Source organism: Mugil cephalus, chromosome 3 (assembly GCF_022458985.1).
Source record: "Mugil cephalus isolate CIBA_MC_2020 chromosome 3, CIBA_Mcephalus_1.1, whole genome shotgun sequence".
Taxonomy (NCBI): Eukaryota; Metazoa; Chordata; class Actinopteri; order Mugiliformes; family Mugilidae; genus Mugil; species Mugil cephalus.
This window is the reverse complement of record NC_061772.1, coordinates 3,504,571-3,526,949: the sequence shown is the minus strand read 5'-3', so window position 1 is coordinate 3,526,949 and position 22,379 is coordinate 3,504,571. Positions and strand designations below refer to the sequence as shown.

Genomic DNA, 22,379 nt, shown 5'->3' with positions numbered 1-22,379 from the left:
TGTGGAGGCTATCAAGCAGATTAGAACAAACTAATCACAAGCACACACATTAATAGTTCATTTTAAGTAAATTATTAATATCAACGTTGTTCTCTATTAAAAAAAAAAGAAGAAGTTGGGATGGTGGAGGCACAGACAGAGCAGACTAAAATTACACACTGGTTGCACTGTGGTGCTATCGTATGTCGTAGATACCATCAGTGTCTGTCCATCCTCTGTTTTGCAGAGGAAAGGAAAAGAAAAGACATTTATTATCTTTTTTTATTATTTCTGTACCATATACACTTAGCTTCTATATTTTTAATTTGTTGTAAAGTTCTGTTTGATCATATTATTTCAATCCTTCAAAATGTCATGTAACAGAGGAAATGTTGCAGCTACGTGTTATTATGAAGGAGAACAGTCAGGCTGGAACCAACAATTACAATTAATCAAGTGAGGTTAGTTTGAGGTTTACATTAAATAATCCTAATTCTACGTTTGCCATCGTCGAGAAGGTATCAAGGTCTCTTATCAGAGACAGGGAGGTGGTCTGCTATAGGCGAAGCCAAGGTGTGTGAGAGAGAAGACAAGGTAGTTCCTAAGGGTTCACATACCGTATCTAGCTTCTGTTCATTACTTGGTGTATGCGGGGAAACGTTACTACTGCTGTCTGTGAGAGTTCCATTCCAGCTAAATGAGCATATTAACCTGGTGTACTTCTTTATGATGAATATTCTTATCCTTTAACACAAGCTCCTATCAGGCTACCTGAACACATGTTCAGGTAGCTGTTTGGGCAGACATCCTAAATGTTAAATACCTGTGTTTATCAGACAAGTTTCTTCGGGTACAGCTGCAGGTACAGAATCATGCCTGGACAGCCAGACTGAAAGGCGCTGCTGATTTCCTTCATCTTTCATTTAATTCCCACAGACACTACTTCAGCATGAAAATACTAAGGTAGATAAAAGAAGATTGAAATATTCAGATTTGTTTATTTTATGCATATTTTTTGTTTAGTTTGAAATAAGCAGTACTACCTTTACAAGGGAAGCAAATATATTACGTGAAGAATATTCATAGTCGCCAAAGAGTATTTAGTGACCCCTTTTATGTATTTTTTATTTTTCCGTAGGGAAATACAAAGAGAAAGATGCATTATGGCATATTTAAAAGAAGCAAAGCACAAAACAATAACATGTACAAAAAAGAAGGGATACGAATACTTTCTGAATCCACTTTTATATTTAAACCCATAATGACAATGTTATGGCGGATCTTTTATTCATGTTGGCATACACAGCATAGCCAGATGCTTTTATCCTTCTCTTTGTGTGTTATGGATATTCTGCTGAACTCCATCTACACTCCCATTCTCTAATGTCTAAAGAGGACACAAATATACATACATAGAGATGTATAAAGACTCAAACTATGCTGGACTCTGGTTGACGTAAGATGTTTGTACAGTATATGTCGACGCTAGATAGAAAGGGGAAAATGGAAATGCTAATAGTCCTGAAGAAAGGAGGGAGTAAGGCAACATTAAATACAATGGTGCAGTTGTTGGCAGAAAGGGAGCCCAGGCAGCACTGCACAGTGAGAGGGCTGGCTGAAGGTTTGGCAGCTCTGCAGGGCACTCAGGAAAAATTAGGATTAGGAGGTGGACTCACAGCAGTACAGCCCTGTGATTCCCATTAGCTGCGTTGGAGCTTCTTGAGCTGGTGGGGAAGGGTTTTTTCTCAGTGCTGCAGATGACAGCAGGCTAATGTTAAACTCAAGAACCTTATAACCGCATAGATTAAGGAGGCCCCTGAGAATCTAAGTGATGCAATTAAATGTTGTTTGCAATAATGGTGTGATTAATATCTAGAATGTAGGCTGCTTAAGAATTCTAACGCCATTCTGCATTCTTTTACATTTTCAATAGCAAATCATATGTATGTAAATGCTGTAAACAGGCATTTGCCTAAATAGCACAAATAGATCACTTAATAAATAATTTGTGTTTGGGAAGTGACAGTACCGCAGCTGTGGTATAGCCTTAAATAACCTTTCATTGCCTCTCCTAACTTGATATGATGCTATCTGAGTGTGAATGGAACATATTCTAGTAGACATCACTCTGTGCATTCTGAAGTGTATTCGACTGCTGCAGGATGTTCAGAGTTGTAATACTTCCGAACATACAGCTCCATCAGAGCAGTGATGTAGTGATAGTGGAGGTGATAACCAACATGAGCTGGTGTAGTAAAATGGGTGGAATTATATTTTCAAATCCCCAAAGCCAGACAAACATTTAAAGAAAAGAGACTGTGACCTGATTTACTGCATGCACAATTGACAACAGGTGGAAAAGTGATTGAGACCGCCCTATTTAAATGAGGATGTTTGTGCCCGCTACTACTTTCTGCCAGAGAGAACAAGGGAGAGCAGACTGAACAAAAGTGCAAAATGAAATTCGAAGCCTTTGAAGTCATGGAATTGGAGGTGTTAGAGCAAGAGGCAAATAAATATATATAAATAAATAAATATATATGTTATTAGAGTTACAGCAAAGATATATTAACATAACCAGGAGAAACGCAATATGGAAGGCTATCTGTGACAGGTCCATCCTGTGCGGGGATGAAATTAAGAAAACATGGCAAGACATAAGAAGAACAAAGGAAAAATGGCATTGCTGGATAGGCGATCGGTCTCAATTATTTTTGCTTCCGTCATACCAAAAATGTTGACACAAGCAGAAAGGATTGAATCCCTCTGTTGCCTTTCGTTGTGCCTACGCCTCGTCCTCACAACAATAACTGCAGCCATTTATGCCAGTGCCAAGACTTGACTTTCAAGTGCGCTAAATATATGCTCAAAAAAACAGTCATTGCAATCAGTGTGCACTTAATAATCTCTTTAATTCGAGTCAAACACACTAAATGGACTGCGACCGCTATTTTGCCCGTTTGGCAGATGCAACCGTCATCTGACCCTTTAGTAGGTCAGCTTTGTCATCAGTTTGCATGTGTAATGACGTTTGTGTACGTTTTTCCACATGCAAACCTTTAATAAATCAGGCCTTAGTGTCTATCATAAGTAGATCCACTAGTCTGGGACTGGACACCTCTGCTTCGTCTATAGAAAAAACACTTAAGTACAGATGTCTGTATGGGGTTTGAGTCATGCTACAGTCAGACAGTGCAACATCCTAGAGTAACATCTTGCTCTATGTGAAAGTCTCCACTGAAACAAACAGTGCTGCGCAAAACCTTTCAACATTTCAGATGTTTAGATTCCTGATCATCAGGCAATATAATCATGGAAACCTCTAATCGGCTTTAAAATCTGCATCATGAAGCCCAAATATACAGCCAAAATCAATCCTGCAACAGACGGCCTGAACTCAATAAGTCCTCATCTCAACATTTTGGGGTCAGTCTGGATTACAAGACGATACAGAAGACACAGAGACAGCTTAAATCCACAGAAGAATTCTGGCATCTTTCCTGCCAAGTACCATGAAAAGCTCTGTGCTGCTAGACATGTAAAGTCTGGTCTCATTAACTCAGGCCCACCTCAAAATGTCACCATTCTGCATACGACTTCACTGGTGCTGCAGCCACACACTGCCTTCACTTTATATTGCAGAGCTATAATTCATGCCAATTCAGCAGTCTTGCCTACCATTTCTGTTTATTTTTGAATCATGGGCATAAACATTTATTTACTCATTGGGCCTTGCTCACGGGGCCTACTTTTAGTACGATGCAAAGGAGACAGAGAGGACAAGTACACAGAGTGGTGGCCGCAGGATATCTGAAAATACACGAGGCTCACCACATACTGGGCTGTGTGAATGCACTTCACGACAAGAAAGAACAGACACATACAGTGCACGCATCCAGAAAGAAAGCTTAGAAAATAGTTATAAGATTAACTATCAAAACTACTGCATGATAAGAAACACATTAGATACAATGTATGACCTCCATATCAGATTAAAGCTATTATTCCATTTAGTATTTATCTAGTATCTAGTATTTAATTAATGATAAAATGTACAGAACAAAAACTTTATAACTAAAACAAATGAATACTAAACTTGACCAGAGAGAAATACACTAACGTGTTATCAAAAATGCTGATCTCATGCCTCATTGTGGGTGTTTTCCTGAGTCCTGACATTGAATACACCCACTCCATGAGATGACTAGTTTGTTTAACAGTATGCCATAAAACAGCAAATTCTAAACTTCTAAAGGATTAGTCAATCAGCACCATGAGCTGGACACAAAGGTTTTTTTTTTTTTTTTTAGGTTTTGCCTGATTTAAGTATAATAAATAAAAAATTAGAGTGAAGGCAACGTCAGACAGATGAAAACACGTTGACACTTCGGTCCTATCAGTCATCTAGTGAGCAGCAGTTCTGACATGCTTTATTTAGAGAAGTCAGAGGACTACAACTAGGAAGGTTAAGTGGTTACTGTAGCTCTAATAGCTGTTCCTTCAAGCTGTGATAAGGGCAAAAGCATTTCACAATGTACAACAAGAGGAACCTTAATGCAGATGGGCTACAACAGCAGACCATGTCGAGTTCCACTCCCGTCAGCCAAGAACACATATTTGAGGCTTCATGTCAAGACAACTGTAAAAGAAAGCTGCCTCGATACAATGAAATCTAAAATGGTTTAAAATTATACGTGAGACCAGACAGGATCAGATCAGATTAGTAAACGCAGCTCAGCTTTGAAAACTACAACAGGAACCAGTAGCTTCTTGCACTAAAAACCTGTACTGAGCCAAAGAATGGTTCTGGGTTGAGAAACTGTCAGAGCGATAAGAGCATGCTGAGGCATTGCTCATGCAAGTGTGGGCGGATGACTTCCTGTATATTGGTCTAGCATGAGAATGACTTTTGTAGAAGTCTAGACCTTGCTTAATTACTGGAACCACAGAGAACTGAGAAACTGTGTGAACTGACGGGTCAGCATCTATGTGCACCCCCTAACACAGTGTCTCTGTGGAGTCACAGCACACCACACCAGACGGACTATGACACGAAGCAGACGACCCAGCAGCTTAAAATTAGATGAACATCTTCTCAAACACTGTGACTGACATCCTGTGTGTGTCTGTGCCCACCCCATAACAGAGCAGCACTTTGTCCAGGCCCCTTCACCATGGTGATAGTGCCAAAATAACCACGATGTGGTTCTAAATATAGAAATTTTTGCCAGACTGCTGCTCTTGTGTTTGAGAAACTGTCTCTTCCACAGCAACTCTCCATCATTATGGCAGCACAGGCTGCCATGGCAACAATGAACTATAGCACATGCTGGGAAAAATGAGGCCCTTACAGTCACAATGTGGAAGGCCCACCACGCTCCACTAGTCTAGCTGCAGCATCATCATAGTTAGGGTCAATTCATTAAACCAGTGGCATTGTTTTGCTAGTCAACATGGCTACTGAACTCCATAGTTAACATAGTCTATTTTGGCCATCATTTAGTGTCAAATGGTGATAAACATACAGTAGATAATCAGGTCTGATCCAGCATTAATCTTTTGTGTCCCGTGTTCGCAGAAGAAACACAGCACCTGAGCCACATCATGACTTATGACTGAATGCAATCAGTTGGATAGCGAAGATATGTTTAATTAGCATCCCTTTTTGTGTAGTTACTACATTAACCTAATATGTTGGCATATCTCAGTACATTACATATGTTGAGGTTAACTGTGGTATAACAAATATACTCTTAACCACACATTTCCTATGTCTGTACTACATAATATGTCAAATAATGACAAGTTATAAGAGAAAAATGTTGCTAATGTTCAAAAACTGCCTTTTCACATGTATTTTAAGGTACATCCATAAGTACTTTTATATACATGCTGAATTTCCTCTACACTGCATGTTTCTTGAGATGCCAAGGCAGAAGTAAAAGAGTTTTTGTCAGACCTGAAGTTGAAGAAACAACACACAACCTCCGAACTTGAATATTACACGTATAAACAGAGCAGGTCCTACTTCTTTTTCACACCAACACAGAGTATTTTTTACCCTTGACTGATTTTAACTGAATATAGTGTTTGTAAGTGCATGAGTTGGCACTTATTGAGTCCTTTAAGTGATCTGTGTAAGCAGTCAAACCACTTGAAAAAATAACACTTGTGTGTGTCACTATCTAAACAAAACAAAACTGTGGAGTGGAAATGGCACACAACGGTGCAGGCGAGAAACACACGTACCAGCCATTGGAATGCTTTTCTGTAAACTGAGACTGGTCAGACATTAGCTTCAAGATATGGACAAAACACACAAATGACCACTCTGCGCTACAATGACATGCCACCGGTCATGATTCTGTTAAAAACTGTTTTTTGTTATTTTTTTCTACTCAAAGAGACAACAACAAGACACTTTTATCAAGCCTGCAATTTGCTGGAGGAAAAAGGTTGACTCCAGAGGTGCTGATCGGTCGGCTTTGGATGTCAGCAGCCTGGTGCATGTTGAGCCTAATTCTGACCACAGCTTTGTAGGGAATCATATCAGACTGGTTTACCACAGTGACAAGAAAATCTTTGGGAAGTTGGACAAAGTTTAGAAAACATATTCTTGTATGTAAAACAAGGGTAGATAGCCATGACAGAAACACAGCATGTAAAACTAAGATAAGACTGAGACGACTGAATCAGGTCTACAACTCGTGTAAATTAAGGTCTTTGTAAAATGTAAACGGTAAGTAAATAAGGTTGCCATAGAGTCATCTAGTTAGCTGAGTGCTATAATTTTAGCAAGTGTTTGTTTAATATTTGACAAACGGCCACTATTTAAAGTATGCAAAAGTTGTTATTTAAGGGTCATGCTTGCAGTGGCAGTGCAGCCACAGACAACTACTGCTGGGTTACACTGGAAAACTTGCTTGTTGGCAAAAGCAGTGTGATTTTCATGAACTATCAGTGGACTTTGTTTATTCTTTCTTTGTTTATTCATTGTGAACACCAAAGATTACATAAAGTCAAACATAAGCTTTATGATTGTATAGCACTATAACTCAATGCATATTTGTGTCACAGCAACAACTAAAGTAAATTCTCCTCACACCTCACAACTGGAAAAAAGAAAGTCAGTTACTACTCAGTATTCAATATCTTCCTGTACTGGGGTCTTAAATTTAGTTGGGCATTGTGTCCTGAAATGCGTGTTTGGACTCAGTAACAGGATAAATATGATATGAAAACAAAATAAAATCATCTTACCTCATAGGACCAGACACACTGGACCTTGGCAAATCTCCTGACACACCGGCCCACCTCCACATCTTCATGGGTGGTGTACATCTCCTGCAAACACTCTCGGATGTGGGGCACCATCCTCTTGAGGACCTCACGGCTCATGATGACCCCTGGCCCTCCCATGCAGAAGTTTTCACCAGGTTCCAGGGCTAGTTTCCCAAGCTCGTCCCGTGCCCCCATTCCTGTTTGGCCCAGGAAGATGGCTTCACTACTGTTAAGGCTGCGCAGGAAGCTCTCCAGCTTCTCGCTCTTGATGTAGACGTCATCATCTGCCCTCATGAACCACTCATACTTGTCGAGGTAATGGTCATGCATATACTTAAGCATCATGAAGGACTTCTTCTGGGGTGGGTACGAGTCATCCACATTCTTCAGAGCCACTATGGGAATGGGTATGGAGGTGTCAGAGCCCTCGCTGGAGAAAAACTCCACGCGACCTGGAATTGTCTGTGCCCATGTCCTGTAAACAAACAGAAATGGACGGAGTCAGTGAACGGTCGGGTCACAGACATATGTGATTGTGTCCAGGATGCAACAACCAGTAATAGCACCACAACACATTTACAATCCTCAGTGTGCGTACTGAACTGGGTGACTGTTTGTGGAGATGTGGTACACATATGAGTAGTGGGACACAATGACATTATGTTAGACAGAATTCAAAGCTTTCCAGAGCCAGAGCTAGTGGTAAGCTGGTGGTAGAGCACAGTGGTAAAGCGGTAAAAAACAACATCACATTTTGTGTGGTTTGAGACTTCCTACTCTGGTATGAAGAAATGCTTCAGTTTTTTACAGTGGGCCATGTGACACGGCCAGTGCATTGTCAACACAATTACTCTTTTACAAATATTCACCACAACACAAGTACTGGATTAAGATGCAGCATTATTTTCAGCTTTCACATATTACCCAAATTAATTTCAACCTAAATGGAAAACAAAGAGGTATGTTTGAAGATTGCACTGTGTAGCCGGGCTGCAATGCAACTTCCTCAGAGATTAGAAATGCTTGTTAATAGAATGTGTTGTCAGCTCCTTCTAAATACAAGAGACATGAATAATTTTCACTAAAAAGCATACATGCTAATTGTAATTTCTCCTTTTTGTTATTCTAGAAACAAAAACAGTACTGCTCTGAACTCAGATTTATTTTAAAACACAACTACGACAGTTATGTGAAGAATTTTGAAGAAAATGGATTGAAGCATAAAAATACGCTTCCGGTGGCAGTAACACGCACAAAGAGTAAGTGATGCGGCCTGTCACGCAGCTACTGCAGGCAGCCGTATTGATTAAAGGGAAAAAGACACCACAAAACGGATGTAGACATGGACACGAATGCTGGACCATTTATACTGAACTACATTCCTGCACGTCAAATGTGTTCACACATGTTTCTGTCATAGGAGATGAGTAAATAAAAAAACAGTTTAAATGCAGGGATGGGGGCATGGAAGGTAACGCTCTATCTTCCCTTGTGATCATTATAATTATAATATTGGCCGATGTGTGAAGAGGAAACAAGAAATAACAGTGCGCATAGAGCTTTTCAATAAGTCAAACTCTTAAAATTTTCAGTGGGTGTATTCTTTAGTTAGTCTAGCGAACAGATAACAAATCTAACACAGACTAACAGTCTTCCTCTTGTCCCATGGGACTGAGTCATCAGGCTGCACACAGTCCACGGAGGCAACCTTTGAGAAATCCTTGATTTACTTGGTTTCACAGGAAGAAACTGAGAAATATCAAAACAAAAAGCCAGCAAAGATTTTTTTTCTCACAGATCTTTAAATGTCTTCACTAGATGAGCATAGTAATAAGAATTAGGTGTAAAATCAAGTGTAAAATAAAGTGTATACAGACATGTATAGGTCTTGGAAAATGGTGCTCAAGATGGTGAAATACTCCTTCAAGCTGTTAGTGATGCTGAAACTGAAGTGTGCAATTAAAACCAAAAGGACCATAGGATGAAGGGAGATGAGAGAACAGGTGACCTGACTAGTTCTTCACTTCTGACACAACCCACATGAATCTATCAACTACGGCACATACACATGAATCCGGTGGGAATAAAAGAATGTTTAATGCCATCTAGTTTTAACAGAATAAACAACCACATCTATAGCTGACTGACTTTTTGTCATATACAGGCCAGAGAAATCTGTGAAACTAGGATACCATACCACTAGAAAAGCCATGGTTGGCCTTGGAAGGAGGTTTAGCCTTTAAAAAATGGTTTTCTGAGAATAACGACTTCTCTCTACACCCCAATATTTGCCATTGGGCATGGGAATGTTAAATGGTTAGCCAAAGTTTTTAAAAGGCCATTGTAATACTGGTCACACTCTTGGGCTGTTGCTGGGATCAAATCCTCCAGCTAAACACCTTTTCTACACCTTTTGTACATTTGTAAAGGACAACCGATGTATACACTGTATTTTACAACATCTCCAATACTATACCAAGATGGCAGAATGCAGTGTATTCTCCGCCTCCCATGAGATCTGTGGTTTTTGAGGCCTTCAGACTGGACTAAAGGCTAACCCATCCAGACCACCGATCCCAGCCATCCCAAACATACAATCCCTAGACAATAAACTGGACGACATCAGACTGGAGAACCATCCAGCGTGACATGAAGGACTGCTGTGTCTTTATTTTCACTGAGAGATGAAAACTGAAAACCACGTCAGCAAAACCAGAGAGACATGACGCCTGTGGAGGAGAATCCAGCGCATCACAAACCACTACAAACCACCACCACAAGTTTGTGACAGTTTCTGACTCCTCCCTCTCTTTCCTCAGCTAATGCGCAGAAAACCCTGTCCATGATCAATCCCCACAGGGCTGCTGGACCAGACAACATTCCTGAGGGTATTAAAAGACTGTGTGACTGAAAGAGGTCTTCACGGACATCTTCAACAACCATTGCCAAGGAGGTCTTCTGCAACGTGCCGGAATCACTACCGTCCTGTAGCACTGACCCCAATTGTGATGAAGTGCTTTGCACAGCACATTAAAGACTCTCTCCCACCAACTCTGGACTCCTTTCAGTTCACTCTGATAGATCTATAGATGATGCAGTACCCCTGACTTCCATCACCACCATTGTTCGCCCTGCTGACTCACCTTCTGCGCTAAAAGATCCAGCTCCAACTACAGGATAAAGTTTGCAGATTACAAAACTGTAATTGGCCTGGTCACAATACAGAGAGGAGGTGAAACACCTAGAAAGTTTTTGCAAGTCCAACCACCTCTCCTTAAACCTCACTGTCTGGTTTGGAAGCTGCGCAGTTTCTGATCAGAGGACACTGCAGAGAGTGGTGTACACAGCAGAGAAGATCATGGGTGTCTCCACCGCATTTCAGGACATCTTCTTCCATCATCTAGGGCCAGGTGCACCAGGAAAGCCTCCAGTAAATGGCACTGAGAGCATACTCACACTCGCATGCAACCACGAACCCCCAAACTTTGTACGAGGCATTTTCAGCTGAGATGGACACTTGTACGACAAACACTGTACAGTAATAAATAAAATTGTACTGTGTTCTTGGTATTTTGCTCCACATACATCTGTGGAAACCGGAACTGCACTGTCATCAGTACCCATTCTAGCAAACATAATGCCCAGTGAGTATGTGTGTGTATATAAATATATGTATGTTCACTCTGGTTAAATCCTGTACCTAAGTATAGGTACGGGATTACTTAGGATACTTAGCCTGTACAGTATCTATCAGTAGCAGTATTTGTAGCGCAACTATAATTGCCGTTATATTATGTATGTATTATATTATGTATACAGTACTTGTACAATAAAACCACTTGAATCTTGAATCCCACATGTATTGGTGTATCTGTTGATTGAGCCAATATGAAAACTTCTGTAGAGAACGTGATAAATGTGTCCCAGATTTTCCAGTATCAAAACCTCTGTAACGTGTTATAGTTAGATTACGTTTTAATTAAACGTGACATGTAGGTTTTGAGTTCTCCTTGCTACTGACGTGTACAGTGTCATCCTGTCATCATATACCTCCTGCCTTCAGAAAAAAAGATTTCTTTTCTTTGAAATACATCATTTTCACTGTAGGAAAATCAAACATTTGGTGCAGATTTCAGATGCCATTTTGTCCAGAATAGGTTGCCCCAGCAATGATCAGCCCAAGAAGTGATGATTTGATACAAAAGTAAGCCTGGGAAAGAAACTGTCCAACAACTGCAAAAGTGAGAATAGGAATTCTTTTTTAGAGAATAGTTTTGTCTAAAGTAACAGAAGACATGCCTCTTCAGGAGAAGAACCTCATCTGTGAAGTATGACAGTGACAATATTATGGTTTGGGTTTGCTTCTCTGCCTCAGGGACTAAGCAGGTTACAGTTATTTTTTCAACAATGAATTATGCAACCACATCAAGAGATTGCTTGAAGATAACATAAGGCCAACTATCTGAACGCATCAGGTGAACCGGCAGTTCACCTTTCAACAGGATAATGACAATAAACACACAGCAAATCCACCAAGGAGTGGCTTAAAATATAGAAACGCAGGGTTTCTGAATGGCCTAGTCTAAGCCTTGAAACGCTGGGGGAGGGGGGTTGAAGAGAACAGTGCAGGGTATACAAGAAACCAAAGAACATCTTGCAACTGAAGGATTTCAAATGTTTCAGCATTCCAGTGTCGGAAAGAGTAATGCCAAAAGGCCTACAGTCACACTGATCAGGCATAACATTAGGACCACATTCCAAATATTGTGTAGGCCACTCTTGTGCCTCCAAAAAGGTTGTGACTCATTAGAAGATGGACATGAGCCTTCTGAGGGTGTCCTGTGGTGTCTGGTAACAGAATGTTGTTAGTGGGTTCTATGGATTGAGTGGAGGGGGGGGGGGGGGGGGATCAGTTTAGGATCTAGTGAATTTGAAAGCCTGGTCAACACCTTGTTCTGTTCTTTATGTTTTTTGAATTGTTCCTAAACTCTGTGTGTGAGTGTGTGTGAGTGTGTGTGTGTGTGTGTGTGTGTGTGTGTGTGTGTCAGGCTGCATCCTGGTGGGGATGGCAACTGTCATCGAGGAGTGTCATTGCTATATAGTGTGGGTGTCTTATCTGGTCTAGGCGGGTGGTACATGTCTAAGTAACATGCACATGACTGCCAGGTCCAAAAGTTGGTCAATGTTATTTACTTCTCCTGTCAGTGGTTGTAACGGTGTGGCTGATTGATGTATATCAACAGATTTAATATTCTTCTGTGGAAAAAGTAAATACAACCTTGGCCTCGGAAGCTGCAACACTAGCTACGGACAATACTATGATGTTACTTCTATGTTCAGACACAGAAGATCACATTTTTGCTTGTCCAAATATATCCAAAAAAAAAGGGAAAAAAAACACAGATGTGACAACTTCTATTTGCCAGCTTTAAACGCCTACTGAGGTCACATAGGGATGGTAAGAGAGTTGAATCCATGACTAAAACATGAGTTTGTCTTTCAGGATAAAATAACTAATAAAAAAAAATTGTCAGAACTTGCTTGGACATTTTCTATGATAAAACATTAGTCACTGAAGAAATAATGTGCAGTAATATAAATTACACAGAAATTGGATATCAGGTCCTAATCGACAGAGTGGAATGAGATCATTTCTAGATGCCTTAAAGCTATTCAAGGAGGCATAAGAGGTTAAAAGGCATGTTAAAGGGGCTGCATGTGAATTTTACAGTCCATACACAGCAGTTAGCTGCCTAATTAGTACAGAACCAGTCCGGCAATTTCTGTAAAACCGTACATACACGACACATTTCACACTGTAATTTGGTATATTTTTGCATTTTCTTGTAAATTCCTTTTTGAATATAAAGGCAAACAAGAAAACACAGTGGGCTGGAGGGTGGCAATCAGAGTGGACCAGTGACAAAAGCTTAGAAAGAATACTGCTGCTAGCTAGCTACCTAAAACACACCATATAAAGAAAGGCCTGCACACCGTAATACATGTATATGTATATATATGCGTGTGCATTTTTTATCGACCCGTGTCGTTAACGTGAGCTTCTAAAAGCGCTACGTTGAAGCGCCGAGGTGCTCAGCTGAGGCTGGTGAACCGTTAGCTTCATTAAGAGAAAAGCCAAATGAGTCATTTGTAGGAAAATGAGCCTTCCTCATCACGTACCTATGTGCCGCCACGGCTCGGCTGGTCAGGTACTTCTGGGCAGTCATGACACCAACGAAGAGGAAATTACTGGACCTGGAGCCAGGCTTCTCGGTCGCCGGTGAACCGTTAACTTGCGGTGGCCATAATACTCTGCCGTATTCCTCTCTGAGACCCGTGTTCAACCCACAGCCGGCGGGGTTTGCTTTTCGTTTTTGTCCAGCTCTCTTCAACTCGGTCGCCTTGGGTAAAATGAGTCTGGAAGCCAGCGTGAACCCGACAACCAGTCCCAGCAGAACACTAAACCATGCTCTTCGACTTCGACCTGCCATTCCCCAAAACTTCGCCAGCTCGCTGTGTATCCTCGCTGAGTCCAAAAAAATCTGCGTCTGTCTGTAAAAGCAAACCAATGAACTAAAAAAAGTAAAAATAAAAACAACAACAAAAAAATCTGGTCGCTCGAGCTCCTGTCTCCAGAGAACCGGGCTCACACACACTCTCTCATGGTAGAAAAGCCCTTTTCTTCCAGATGCCTACGTAGCATCGCAGCAGTCTCCTTGAAGCGGCCACCTGAACCGTCCTCTGTCGCCGCTCCCTCTGACCACCAAGCCGTCCCCCCGCTATCGGCCTGGGGCTCACTCAACGCCGATCTACAGATGCCGCAGGTTTTTTCTTCGCCTTGAATAGCGGCCCCATTCTCGCCATTATCTCACCATTGGAAGAATGTCTGACTGACTGCCGAAGATCGTCGATTGCGAAGGGTTTAACACTAAGTTTGACCCAACGGCATTTCCGTAGAGGGCTCATGATGCGTTCACGTGTTATAGGAAACTCATTACATATCTTTTTACATACAATTTTATTCTACAATTCAAAAAGGGCAGCTTTATACAGAATTAATTATTATATAAGAAATAAATAAATGAGCAGCGTATCAGAGGTATATTAACATGAGTACAATTAACAAAACAACAAAAACAAAATTAAAACGCACATACACACAAGTGGACAGTCAAGAATTGAGGTAGTCTATATAAATGTGGGCTTTCTGCATTTTACAACTTTTTATATATCTTGTATATTATCCCATTTAGATATGCATTAAATAGATGGGTGGTTTTTAGAAATTGGCATTTGTGTACAAATTATTTTGCCAAATGAATTAAATTGTTATTCCCAAATTCTGTTTGTTTGTTTTTGTTATCTGTAACTTAAAGGTGGCTGCTCATCCTAAATCTTTAAATATAAATCCAGTAAAAAAAAAAAGTTGTTAACTTTGTAAACTCAGCAGTTATATATCTGTAGTTCTTCTTGAAAATGTGCTTTTACTTGCAAGCACGACAAATAATTATTTCACTATTGTGATTTTCACTAAACGCATGTAATAAAAACATTTTTATTTATATATTTTATTCTGTAATGTTACTAATTGACTATTTCGTTACTTTATGTGGAATTTACCTAACATGAACTTTTTTGTGCTACGTGATGCAATGCATGACAAAAAAAAAAGAAAAAAGAGAGACAACGGCCACAAACGCAGCATGTCAACTCTGTGATGTCGAGCTCCCCTGTGTGGTTATCATGATGTACTGCAACTAGCCGCTGTCTGGTGAAGAAACGAATTATTACTTGTTGGTTATAGACTAGTTTTTACTACTACTACTGTACTATTGTTATTACTATTTTATTATTATTTATTATTTAAAACTAATAAGGTGATCTCACTGCAACTAAATACTTTGTAATTGATCACAGACTAGTAGGGTGTATGTAAAGTACATCCAAACGTGTCAAGACACTCACCATATAGTTTATTTGTTCTTCTTGACCCCTTGAGGATATGGAAGCACTTCGACCTTCTTCTAATTCAAGGTTTAAACACCTGGAAGGATGGAAGGATGGAAGGATGCAAAGATGCGTTCAAAACGTATACTTATGTCTTGAGCAAATTTTATTCACCTTTTTGTATTTAAGGCCTCACCAGTCTAAAGTGGCACAGATCTTAAGGGGATTTAAATGATCTAATTTATTATTGTGTTTGAGTATGTTCCCGGATTGCCTACTGATGGGTCGCTCCATTTGTTGCAGCACTCTTTTATAGTCCAATGTGACTCAATTAATGTTAAGCCTCATTGTTCTTTTGCAGAATGAATATGGAATAAGAATGCAAACATGTAAAATGCACAGTTCTGTAAAAGGTTTGAGGCTTTAATTCTGCAATACGTCACTAAAACTGGCAGCACTGGCCCTTCATCATTGTGGCGCCGGCTTTTGGACAAAGTAAATTGCTTCCTCGACTGCTTTACACGCATTTATACTGTTGGTGGCAATAGGAACTAAAGGCTTTTGCGGCCCAGGTTTCATTGACGTACTTATCAGTCCATATCAGTTTATTTGTAACAAATGATAGGATTTGTTAATGGCTATACAATAAAGAGACGTGAGACTTGCGCCAGAAATACAATTTCTATAAGAAAGTTACATAATTACATTATAATATACACAGTATATTTACTGAGCAGTTAATAGTTAAACCTTCATATGCTTGTTTCATACCGCTTTCATTTCACCTAACTTGAAAGACTAAAAAAAAATCAAGGCGTTCACTTTAAAATGCTTTGAACTGTGAAGCCCAAAACAAAGCAAGGAGAAACTAAGCGTGAGTTGACAAATCATCAGGTACACACAAGCCTGTTCAAAGTTAACTCAGAGGAAATGCGGGGTTTACGAGAGGACTGTAAAGTGTGGAAGCCTCAAAGGCTACAAAGCAAAAAGGGTGAGTTATCTCCATCACCTGGGCTGTTGTGAGGCAGCTGAGTGTGACGGGTTGTGGGTTATAATCAGAGCAGAATCAAGATGAATATTATACAGTGTTATCTGTATCGTTCCTATACAGGAAGTCTCACTTTTCTGCTTACTACTTGCTTGCACTTGCACTTAAAAGTCTAATTTGTAATGATATAGATTTTCTTTTTTGTGATGCCCTTAACCAGCAACAAGTATTGTGTAGTGATCTGTGCCACAAAAATAATAACATTTAAAAAAGAAAAAAGAAAAAACTCACTGTTCTGCTGCCAGAAACACTCACCAGAACTCCAAATGCAAATTAATCATCTGTTCAGTACAGATACAAAGAAATACACTCTTTTATTCCTGTTTAAGAAACATTTGCTGAAGCTAAAAAAAAAAAAAAAAAAAGAAAGAGATGGGAACTGAGAACCACAGACATGCTAGTTGGCTTTTGTTTTCACTGAAATAGGGACTGAAAACAAGACTATAAGTTTGCTGGCATAGTGCATTTGCCTGGAAAATACCAGACAATTTTGGTAACAATAGAACAGAATCATTACACCACAACGATGGTTATGCATTGTAACCCCATAATCTGTGAGTACAGGTATAGTAATCCCTCAGGTCTGCAACTATGTGGGCCTGTGCTGGGCATGGAGTAGAAAATAACAATTAACATGGTGGCTGAAACACACATGAAATTAAACGGTTCTCTTTCTCTTTAAATGACGGAAGAATCATACCACACCTTTAGTGACTCTTGACTATCCTGCCAAAACACAGCACATTACCTGCCATTCAACTCCTCACTGAAGAGACGTTCTCTAATCTGAGTTTGGGCACAAACATCTGCTTTTCTTCACAAAATGTTGACAGTAAAGTTCCTGAGATATTGAACATCCGTACCATGAAGCAAGGTCACCATACCCAGGATATGCGTTTGTTACCCGGCTTCTGCAGGTCTAACAACCACAATCGATCTTATCGACTTCCCAATCAACTGTAAATACGGGTGTGTTCACATACAAAAGGACAGCGCTGGCACCAGATGACCAGTCATAAACATGGAGCTGTGTGTTTCTCAATAGAAGAACAAATTTGATATGACAAGTTAAAAATTAATTCTAGGAGTCTAAAAGTAACAAGTGCCGCAGACCGGTAGACTAGCAAACTAACTTTAGTGAATACAAAGACATAGTTCAACATGACAAGCAGGCCTACTTTCATTTCTTATAAGGAAGTAAGTTGAGAAGCTGTACTCTGTAGGATGGAGTTTTTTTTTAAAAAAGCCAGGACACAGCAGACCTCAGTGACATTGCACTTTAAGATATCTCTCCAACTCAGTTCAAACTGTCATTGTCGCATGTTAGACTGGAAGCTGAACGTTATTTCCCCATAGTGCCCCTAAGCAGAAGTGGTGCTTGTAGAGAGTCCTCTTACCCATTTCTCTTTCCCCCTGGGATCAATAAAGTAGTTCTGAGGACATTTAGCAGCATTAATGCATGACTACAAATCACACAACATAGATAACGAGGGTCTTTGAGGGGAGGGGCCTCTGTGGATCATCCCACAGATACTTGATCAGTTTGGGATCTAGTGAATTTGAGGCCAGGTCAACACCTTGTGCTGTTAACAGAATACGAGTCTGGTAACACACCATTTGGATTTCATTATTGGGTGTGTTTCAAAAACTCTGCACACAATTGGATGGTCCGACAACCATTTAGACTCATTGTGTTGTAAATATATTCAACTCCATGAGCCTGAGTTCACACGTATGACTACGTTGCTGTTACTCTTCTGTCCGTCCTCACATGAAGCCTACCCAAATGATTTGATTGGCCCAGCAGACCTTTGCCAGAGCACAATCTCAACACGGAGACTCCAGAACAAGCCGGTCCTAGTTCCAGGTAAACATGTTGCACCTTCACACCATCCTGATCCAGTTGGACAAATTGAAACTCCTGGTGACTATCTTTATTGCATAAAAATGTGCATAACAATAGACAGGACCTCTTTACATTATAATCAGAATGTTCAGAATCATTTCCTGTAATTAAACATTGTCCACCAGCGAAAACTTTTGCAGTAATGTAAACTCTAAAGCTATAGTGCCACACGCTGATAATCACACTGAAACATATAAGAAAAACACACCGACTGTGAAATTCATCAGCCAAACCTACTGGTTGTAGACCATTTACAGGAATGGCTTCATGACAAGCTTTCAAATGCACAATGCGTTTACCTCTTAACAGCATGACTGAAGATAACATTTTTTAAGTGCAGAGCACAGAGAGATGAGAAAGTAAATTAAAGTAGAGAAAAATAAAATCGGACAGGTGGCGTGTGCAGTTGAGGAACTAACAGTAAGGGAGCACAGGTTTGAAGCAAGAAATGTAATTGAGGTATGAGCCTTGTTGCATTGTCAGCTGGGTTCAATCAGTCAGTGTGCACGTCAGGCGGTCAGAGGTCAGAGGTCATGCAGACCAGAGTCTCCAACCTTCTTTAGCCTCATCCACCAGATGATGGCCCTCTCCTGCCGGGTCTCCAGGAGCAGGAGCCTCCTCCCTGACCTGACAAGGGACTGTAGCCTGAAAGACAAGCAGAAGAAAAGGCTGCAGACATCTGGAACAGGTCACATCGTTCAAACACTGCTGACACACAGAAGCATCAGATGAGAGAGATAACAAAGAGCCATGACTAAACCAGCAACAAAACAGGCAGTAAAAACTTCTCAGGTATTTCCTTAACCTCCTCTAGATGACCTATACTGAAGCCAGCCACCAGGGGGAGCTTTACTTGCTTTGGTCACATAGTCCACAGTGTCAACTGATCCACATCATTTCCAGTGAAGTACATACCATCATCACGAAGAGGCCTCTTGCTTGTCTTTGGTTTCAGATCTGTTGCTGATGAACTTGCCTCTTCTGTGGTCTGTAGTGACATGTTAATCAGACGTTACAGTACCCTGGCAGTTACACCCGGTCAGTGTTCACAATCAAATCACAGTTTAAGACTCAAGAAGTCATCTGAGAGCAGATGCTAAATTTGAAATGATATGGAAAAAGCTAGTGTGGACATGATTTCTGAGTACAATGTATGCTCCTCTGTTTAAAAAGTTACACTAATGTGTCCACAAAAGTGACAACAATACAGATGGCCGAACTTTAAACTCACCTGAGAGAGTTTTGTTCCTTTATAACTCTTCCCCTGCTGCATACTCTCCCATATCTCTATCTTCTGTCTCCTCTTCTCTTCTTCTTGCTGTCAGACATTTAACAAACACATTAAATATTCTGTTTAGCTCGTAGAGAAACTACCAACATTCTTTTAAATGTTTCCATTTAACTGTCGCACCTGTTTCTGTTTCTCTTTAAAGATGGCTGCCTGCGCATCAAGCTCCTCTTGCATTTTTCTCCGGGCTGCCTCCAGTGCCTGGTGTCTCTTTTCCACCAACACGGCATCTTGATATCAAATATTAAAATCCTGGTCAAATGAAAGCTTGGTTTTTGCAGTGCACAGATAGAATATTAATGACCGTTTCATTAATAACATCTGAAGTGAATATCTTTGGCATGTGTACTGCTCATTGTGTAAATCCTCACATATGAAATAGTTGAGTCTAATATAGGACAATAGGACAGTGGCCTCAGTAAGAAATGTATCAATTAAATTTTCATTAACCTGGCTGAGTAATAAGAAAATCTGATAACATGTTTGATTTTTAACCATCATGCTGCTCTGTAATTAATACAGTTAAATGTAGTTTACAAGTGCACAGGGATTTTGAAGTTTAGTGGATGAGTCATCTTACTCTTACAGACACTTTCACGTCTTATCCATCTATTCTAAAAACCTTGTGCAGTACACATTTAAACGTTTACACTTTACCACTGCTGCAATAAAAAACAAAAACAATATATATTTTATTTTATAATTTTTTTTACTTTTTCCAATATTTTTGTAGTATTAGTATTTTAAATCTAATCTAAATTGTCTTTGTTATTGTATTCATTTGTATCTGAAAGAAATACATACTTTTCTGGAAATAACATAACAACATATTCACACAGGTCTTCTGTGCTGTGCATAATTCTTTCCCCTTATTTCCTCTGGTGTGTATATTGTGTATACCACCATTTTATTTTATCATATTTTTATATAATTCTATTTTTATACCGTAACATTTTTGTATTATCAGTGATGCTGGTGTCACCTAACAATTTTGGAAACAATACAGTACATCTATCTATCTTAATAATCATTTATTGTCATTATGTGAGGACATACGGAAATTTTGGGTGGTACTGATATAAACATAAGTAAGTCAACAAGGCAGGGAGGTAGGCTATATACATATATAAATATCGTTATGTTAAGTTGCCCTTTTACTTTAGATAAATATAACTGCTTATGAACTCACACATAACTAGAATCCTAGGGTTGTAAACAGCTGTAACGTCATGTAGCTTTAGTGAAAATGACTATGTTAAAGAGACTGTAATGTTTTGTTTTTTTTTCTATGATATGGAGCTCAATGTGACACATGTTGCTGATCCAACTTGTGTTTTGGGAACCTAAACCCGCGGGGGGGGGCGCTGACCTTGTGTGTGAGGGCTCGGGCTGTTGGAGCTCTGGCTGGATCTCCTCTTGCTCAGGTACTGAACGAGCAGGTAGACGATCCCAGTCAGGACCAGCACGTACCAGCCGTACTGGGACACCAACTCTCCCACTGGAGGGGTGCATGACAAAACACAGGAAGGAAGACATCACACGAAGTAGCCGCTACGTAGCTCGACAATGAGGTTTCACAATTCACACCCGAAATTGGGACGGAAACAAAGAATTCATAATTTCACAACGAAAAAAAAAAAAGAAGACAAGCTACACCAGAAACAGATACGTTCGTAACAGTACAAAGCCATTTTCCTACTGCCGTGCAACCTTAGAGACATTGCTCAGTTCAATCAGGAATAACGTTAAGTTCATCTAACCATCAATACGTTGTGATTTTGTCAAATTACCAGTTATGATTAGGGAAGTCAGATCTTGGTTTTTTATGGGAGCTCTCTCCACCCGAAAAGGCGAGCCGTCGTCATTGACGTCTTCGATCTCTACGTCATCCATTTCATCCATAAATAAGATAATAGACGTCGTCTGCTGAAGGCTACTGCCGTGTACCAAGCAGACGGGCAGACGGGGCCGACTTTGTAAGTTCAGTTGTCTTTGTGGAAACTCTCTCCGATGTCTCAATCGTCGCTAGACCTGGCAAGCTAAAATGCAGATCATTGGGATGACGTGGTGGCTGCAAGACGCACATACGTACAAACATACGTAGCGACGCCATAGAAGCCACGCCCCTTCACGCGTAGTAGACCTATTCCCCCCTTTTTTTTAAATAAACTTTATTAAGAAGTACTGTACAATCCAGTGTAATGACAACCATCAGGGGGCGACATACATCTGAGACAATATTTCAAAGTATCTTTTCGATGAGCATTGAAAAGAGCACATAAATTCAACTGTGGCTTTCACATTAGTGGAATGTGTAATAGTTACAATCATTTCCAAAGATGAAGAAGAGCGATTTTTGATTAGTGTATCGACATTCGTACATATGCCATAAGTATAAGGGCAAGACGGACTAAATGAAAAACATCTTCCTGTCCTTGCCAGAAAGAGCAGCTTACATCTGTATCTTTTTTTAATCTTGAGGGGGAAAAAAATCAGTGAATTGTTTTAAAAGATACTTCTTTGACCTTATTATTTATCATATATCTGGCAAAAAAGTTCCAAATCTTTTTCTAGTCAAGGTTAGGCTCGAACTGCACTTTTTTGATTTCTTTTATTTAAAATGTCAATACGGCTGTTTGTTTTGGTCACATACCCACTTTTGGGTAATATTAATATGGATAGTATACCTACATTTACTTATGGACACTGCTGACTGTCATGCGACTTGATGTTTACACTACGTATACCCTATCTTGTATCCATCTCATATTATATTGTTGCTTAAAAATAACTAAAAATACAGTTTTTTTCAGCCTCCTTTGGCTCAAGAGGAGCCAGGGTGACATGCCCTGCTCGTGCCACTCATGGGAGGATCCCATCATAAACTGCATCTTCTCTCGTAGAATGTCATCGGTTCACTTATCACAAGT

The 22,379-nt window shown here is 40.0% G+C and overlaps 2 protein-coding genes across 2 annotated transcripts in view; both read right to left on the bottom strand.

Moving 5' to 3' along the window:
- chsy1 (chondroitin sulfate synthase 1) overlaps window positions 1–14,213 on the bottom strand; it is a 43,599-nt gene extending 29,386 nt beyond the window's left edge. Inside the window, exons 1-2 of the mRNA XM_047581318.1 lie at window positions 13,441–14,213; window positions 7,240–7,735 (exon numbers count right to left, since the gene is read on the bottom strand). Coding sequence (XP_047437274.1) covers window positions 7,240–7,735; window positions 13,441–13,751 — 807 coding nt within the window. The 5' untranslated portion in view covers window positions 13,752–14,213. The remainder of the gene's footprint in view (window positions 1–7,239; window positions 7,736–13,440) is intronic.
- A 3,961-nt stretch (window positions 14,214–18,174) lies between these two features.
- On the bottom strand, window positions 18,175–21,518 carry selenos (selenoprotein S). The gene is made up of 6 exons (XM_047580305.1): window positions 21,240–21,518; window positions 20,819–20,947; window positions 19,573–19,679; window positions 19,393–19,479; window positions 19,077–19,149; window positions 18,175–18,806 (listed from the first exon to the last, which is right to left on the bottom strand). The coding sequence occupies exons 1-6, from the start codon at window positions 21,349–21,351 to the stop codon at window positions 18,727–18,729; spliced, it is 588 nt and encodes a 195-aa protein (XP_047436261.1). The 5' UTR covers window positions 21,352–21,518; the 3' UTR covers window positions 18,175–18,726.
- Window positions 21,519–22,379: the final 861 nt, after the last annotated feature.

Coding starts and splice junctions, on each gene's coding strand:
- selenos (XM_047580305.1), bottom strand. CDS start 21,351: ATGGATGAAATGGATGACGTAGAGATCGAAGACGTCAATGACGACGGC. Junction 19,680..20,818: donor CCCGAGCCCTCACACACAAG/GTCAGCGCCCCC, acceptor TTTGATATCAAG/ATGCCGTGTTGGTGGAAAAG. Junction 19,480..19,572: donor TTAAAGAGAAACAGAAACAG/GTGCGACAGTTA, acceptor AATGTCTGACAG/CAAGAAGAAGAGAAGAGGAG.